Raw genomic sequence first — 5,760 nt, 5'->3', positions numbered from 1 at the left:
AGCGCTCATACGCTTATTCAGGGCCTCTGTGTCTGTGGAGGAACTGCTGCCTCCACCATCCAGACAATAGCGTGTACACACACACACACACACACACACACACACACACACACACGTGCACACAAAGAGCTCTAGAAAACACAGGTGCATGTACACAGCACGTGCACTAAACACATGGATGTGTACACAGCACACGCACTAAACACATGGGCATGTACACTCTCAAGGAACTCTGGGAGGGACACGTGATCAGCCTGACATCTGCCACGGGACTCCCAGTCTTCAGCCCTAGGCTGCAGCCCCTCCTGATAGGGGCAGTCAGACCCAAGCAGAGGACCCAGCCCTGTGCTCGGGGGCGGACTGCCGTCTGCCTGGTTCTGAGGTCAAGACTGTACAGCTGAAAGGCAACAGCTGCTGACGTCATGTGATTCGGTGAGTGACTCCAGCTCGTCTGCTCTAGTGTTCCTCAAGGGACCTGTCGTCGGTGGACAGGCCCTGCCTGACTGTGCAATTCTAGCCAAACCCTGAACTCCAGCCAATGGTCAGGCTTGGAGACAGACACTGCCCCCTGGTGGCCCCTGCTGGAGGTACCAGAGGCAGTAGGTGACATATCCCTTAGTACATCAGCGAGGGGACTTGGTAGGCCATCCCGGCTTACAGGGAAGTGAGTTCTGGAGGGCTCATCAACGTGGACATCGTGGCCGGGGGCATCATACCTGCAGCCCGAGGCAGCCCTGATGTCTCGTGTAGTGTTCATTTTCTCATTCTGAGTGTCCCATGTAAATTCACATGGTAAGAGATACATGCAAAGACAAGAAACATGTTCGATATCCTCACCGCTCACAGCTTTGTGTAAGTGCACAGTTTCCCCCTTTGCATTCATTTACACCTGTAGATCCACTATTTCTACTGGGATTTGAACGTAAGATGTTAAGAGGTTCCATTTCTCAAAATTTCACAAAAATGCTCATGTGTGTCTATGACAATGTGCGTTGAGCCACCCTGCACCTTGAGATCTGCTCCCAACTCTACAACATGCATTTTAAGCACCACTTTTAATGACTGAATAGTATTTTAGTGAGTAGCATGTCAGAAAGTAGTCAGTCTCTTATTTTGGACACTTCTGCCATCTGTCCTTATATGGAACAATAAAATGCCACATCAAATAGACTCAAGTATTTTTTATAAACAAAATAGAATATTCCCTGTTTTTTAAAGGTTCTTGATAATTTTTTTGCCAGATTTCTCTATATGAAAGAAGGCTCAGGAATGTCTGCCTAGCGATCATGAAGCTCTGAGATCGAACCCCAGTACCACCAAGAGACAAGGACCAAACGTGTAATAGGAAATATGCTTTATTTCCATTTGGGGGGGGGAATTTATTTTCAGCTATATGATAATAAAAGATTTAAAAGTAACAACACAACAAAATTCACTGTTACTTTTTCCAAATAATCCATTTTAGAGTTGTTCAAGTGTAAGGAAGGAAAGCCCTGTCTAGCGTGTGCAAGGCCTTGAACTGCAAGAGAATGCGATCAAGAGAGATCTGGTGAGGAGCCGTGGACCAGATCCTTCCTCGAGGGACATGCGTGTGAGCTGTGGCTGCTCTGCAGTGCTCACAGGTATATCAGGACACCTCGGGGGCCGGGAGAGCCTGAGGCAGGGTGACCAGTGAAGGACTCAAGCACATTCACTGGAATAAGCTGAAAAGGTGGAATGCCTGCGGGACCGTGTGCACCCCACCCCTCAATATTTGTTATTCCAATCTGGGGGCTGGGATGACAGTGAGGGGTGTGTGGGGTGTCCTCTCCAGAGGATGACAGCCATCCGTGGAGTTGTGACTGCTGCTATTTAGTCCCTGCAGGGCAGGAACTGGCATTGACCCTCCTAAATCCAAGGAGACTCACAGCTGTTTGCTCTGCCCAGCCACTCCGTGTCCTGCAACTACGGCTGCTGCTTCCCACAGAGGAGGGGAGGCTGACCATTCTCCACCACTTGGAGCCATCTCCTTGTCTTTCTTGTTTATTTAAAAATAGCAGCAAGTCCTGCTAATTTTTATTCCTAAAGGGAACATGAGTGATTATAATATTTTTATCTCCTGGCCTGTCAAAACCATGTCCTATGCCAAACATCACCTCATGGAATAGGTATAAGAAGAGGGAATACGTGAAGAGGTTTTGCATCAGTGTGTGTGCACATGTGCGGGGTGTGTGTGTGTGTGTGTGTGTGTGTGTGTTACAGTCCTACCCCACCCAGGGCTCCAGGCATATGCCCTGGTAAGGGTAACTGACAGCACCAAAAGGCTGGGTGGTGGCCTCTGCTGGGGCTACCCACCCACCTGGCCCTCCCTGCATGCCCGTGGCCCCAGGATGGAAGGCCCCAGAAGTCATCCCTACGCCCACGAGCAGGCATCACAGAGGCCCTCAGGGGAGAGGTTTCTGTGGGGGGAGGGTGCAGGAGAGGGGGTTGTACATCGTAGCGTGGGCCCCACCCACACACACCAACTATGCCATGGAGAGTCCTGTGCGCCTAGCAGAGCCCCCAGGGGCCAGGAGCAGTGCCTCCTAGAGGAGAAGACAGGCTCTGCACACCTGGCTGCTCAAACAGGCACCACAGCTTCCAATTTGCTGGAATTTATTCTGTTTATACTGATCAGAGGGTAGAAGGAGACAGAACTCTGCCCCTGGACAAGGCACGGCTGGCACATGCGCACTGATGTAGGAGGATCCTTAGGCCCCAGCCTCAGCGGGCATAGCTGTCAGCTAGACAACCATGCAATGCTGAGCTAGGAATCATCTCTCTCTGAAAAGATATTCAGGTAAGAAGACAAAGGAGATCACCGTGTACAGGGCCTGCTGCAGGGTAAGGGGCATTTGAGGGAATTTCCCAGTTGTAAAGGGGGTGAATGGGAGGAGGCCTCTCCAAAGGCAGAAGCTGATTCTGCAAAGAGGGTACTGCACCGACAGAGCACATGGGCAGTGGTCCCCACTGCACTCCTGGGGAGAGTGGGGCTTGGTGTGTACACGAGGGATACAGTGGCCATGGCCTCCAGGCTGCGTGGGTGAGCCCAGGCCATATAATATACATGGTCCCTTACAGTAGACACACTAAGACAACAGCCTGGTAAACAGGCCAGGGTGGTTAAAAAAAAAAAAAAAAAGATCCTGAAGCTGGGCGCTGGTGGCTCACACCTATAATTACCTAGCTACTCTAGAGGCTGAGATCTGAGGATCTCGGTTCAAAGCCAGCCAAGCAGGAAAGCCCATGAAACTCTTATCTCCAATTAACCACCAGAAAACTAGAAGGAGTGCTGTGGCTCAAGGTGTAGAGCACTCACCTTGAGGGAAAGAGTTCAGGGACAGTGCCCAGGCCCTGAGTTCAAGCCCCATGACCACCAACAACAGCAGTAAAAAGATCCCAAGGCAGTGTGACCCTCGGGACATCCCTCCTTTCCTTGTACTCCTTCATAATAACAGTAACAATGACAACAACAATACATGAACTCTCGGTGGGGGCAGGTTGTGGCAGTAACTGGGTTGGGCAGCTCGGCACTGGCTGCGTGCTGTGGAGCCAGCACCTCTGTCTCTACATCTGAGCCCTGGCTGTGGGCAGCAGTGGGCTGGTGCTGGCCATAGCATGCTCACCATCCCAAATCCCATGCTGGGGACCCTGGCTCCCCCAGGCATCTCCCCAGGATCGCCATGGAGATGAGCAGGATGCTCCAGGGTCCTGCCAGTCCTGTGACCACCACGAGATGGGCATTGGCCTGCGGTCCTGCAGTCAGGCACATAGAGCCCTCTCCAGGCATGCAGGCCAAGGCCACCGTCATCATGCCAAGCGGTGCTTGGCAAGGACATGGAGGAGCAGCTCTGGAGCTCTGAGCCTGAGGGCCCAGCGAGGGCCACCCACGGCCCAGGAGCAACGATGCAGATCAGACACAGCATGCACTCAGCCAGCGACTCCTCACTCGGAGAAGCTGCGAGGCGCCGGCTCCAGGCATGAGGTGGTCTCTGAAGATGGCTTGCTTGGGGGGCAGCACACACAGGGAACCCACGCTGGGTGTTGCAGTGCTGGCCGCTTGCAGCAGGCCCTCATTTTGGGGGTGCAAAGGTGTCGGTGGCTCGAAGGATGGTGGGTCTAAAGGACAGGTCAAAGGCTCTCTGGTCGCTGAAGCTTTGGGCTTTGTACTTGGCGTAATGCAGGGGCCTCCTGTGATGCTCTCCATCTGGCCAGTCCCTCTCTGCCCCTGGGGTGCTCGGGAGCCCCTCTACAGCTGGGGCCTGGGAGGGCTGACCCCTGGCATCCGACCTGGGCCAGGCAGAGCCATCCCCTGGCTCCAGGGGGCAGGCTGGGGCCCGGCTGTGCCCCTGGAGCTGGCTTCCTCTGGGTGAGCCCTGGGCGCCCTGGCTGCCCTGAATGTCTGGGCTGTCGTGGTCTCTGACTCTGGGGGCTGGCCTCGGGGGTTCCCCAGGTATACCAGCGGTGGGCACCCCTTCCCCTGTGCAGGCCAGCTGTGCCTGAGCCTGGGCAGCCATCCCACCGGCCAGCCCCTGACCCTGGCCCTGACCTTGCACAGCCAGGCTGCCAGGACTTTTGAGCTTCCTTGAAGTGGCTGGAATCACACCAGCCTGGGGACTGCCACCCGGGGCTGGGCTGCTGGCCCGCCGTCCACACGGCCCCAGTGCTTGCTCCTGGCCCTGAGCCTTGTGTGGGCAGGGCTTTGCCACCGTTGGCATCTTCTCACCCCCCGCCAGGTCCTGAGCAGCCTGTGCCTGAGGCTCTGTCATGCACAGCACAGCCCTCTGGTCCAAGGGTGCTGCCCCCCGCTTTTCAGACCCCTCTGGCTGTCCAGCCTGGTGCCCTGCACCAGCTTCCTCCAGCCTGAGCTGGCTGCCATCTGGCACCTGCTGGTCCACCTGGGCCCCAGGTCCCAGGCTCTTTGCCTTGGGGGCAGCCCTGGGCAATGCCTGCTGTCCCGGATCCAGAGGCTCCACCCCCAGCACAGGCACCAGAGCATAAGCACTGGGGGATGGGGCACCAAGGCCAGGGTGGGGTTCCAGCCCCAGGCCCCTTGGGCTTGGTGCTGGTGGACCCACAGAAGGTGGCTGGCCGCGGTTGGAGCTCAGGAGCCCCTCAGACCTCTTCTGCGGACTTTGGGACACCGTGTTGTCACGCAGAGCATTTGCTGCCATCGCTGAGTTCCTGCCGTCTGCTCCTGCACTGCATTTGCTGGCTGCCGGCTGAGTTGGAGCACACAGTTGGGGATTGGCAGGCACCAGGCTGGTGTGGGCAGTGTCCCCGGGCCAAGCAGTCGGGGCTTCCCTGGCCAGTGGCAGAGGCCTTGCAGTGTCTCCCGAGAACTGCCCTTCTGCGGCTCCTGGAGAGATGCAGAGGTTTTGAGGAAAACCCTCTTCAACAAGACAATTTCCTTCAGCAGCAAAGGGATGTCTCTGTGCTGCTCTGTCTTGCTCATCCAAAGCAGCCATCTCTTCTGCCGTCTTGTCTTTTGGGTCCTGGACACCTAACTGTGGTCTTTCCTTGTGTCCAAGGCCCTGAGCACTGACCAGCTGTGGTCTTTCCCTGTGTCCAGGGTCCTGAGCACTGCCCGGCTGTGGTCTTTCCCTGTGTCCAGGGCCCTGAGCACTGCCCTGCTGTAGTCTTTCCCTGTGTCCAGGGTCCTGAGCACTGCCCGGCTGTGGTCTTTCCTTGTGTCCAGGGTCCTGAGCACTGCCCGGCTGTGGTCTTTCCTTGTGTCCAGGG

The 5,760-nt window shown here is 55.9% G+C and overlaps 1 protein-coding gene across 1 annotated transcript in view; it reads right to left on the bottom strand.

Moving 5' to 3' along the window:
* Positions 1–4,091: 4,091 nt before the first annotated feature.
* LOC105990348 overlaps positions 4,092–5,760 on the bottom strand; it is a 4,112-nt gene continuing 2,443 nt past the window's right edge. The window contains exon 2 of the mRNA XM_013022711.1: positions 4,092–5,377. Coding sequence (XP_012878165.1) covers positions 4,092–5,377 — 1,286 coding nt within the window. The remainder of the gene's footprint in view (positions 5,378–5,760) is intronic.

This window comes from Dipodomys ordii, unplaced genomic scaffold (genome assembly GCF_000151885.1).
Source record: "Dipodomys ordii isolate 6190 unplaced genomic scaffold, Dord_2.0 Scaffold64, whole genome shotgun sequence".
Lineage (NCBI taxonomy): Eukaryota > Metazoa > Chordata > Mammalia > Rodentia > Heteromyidae > Dipodomys > Dipodomys ordii.
The sequence above is the reverse complement of the archived record's forward strand: the minus strand, read 5'-3'. Positions and strand labels throughout refer to the sequence as shown.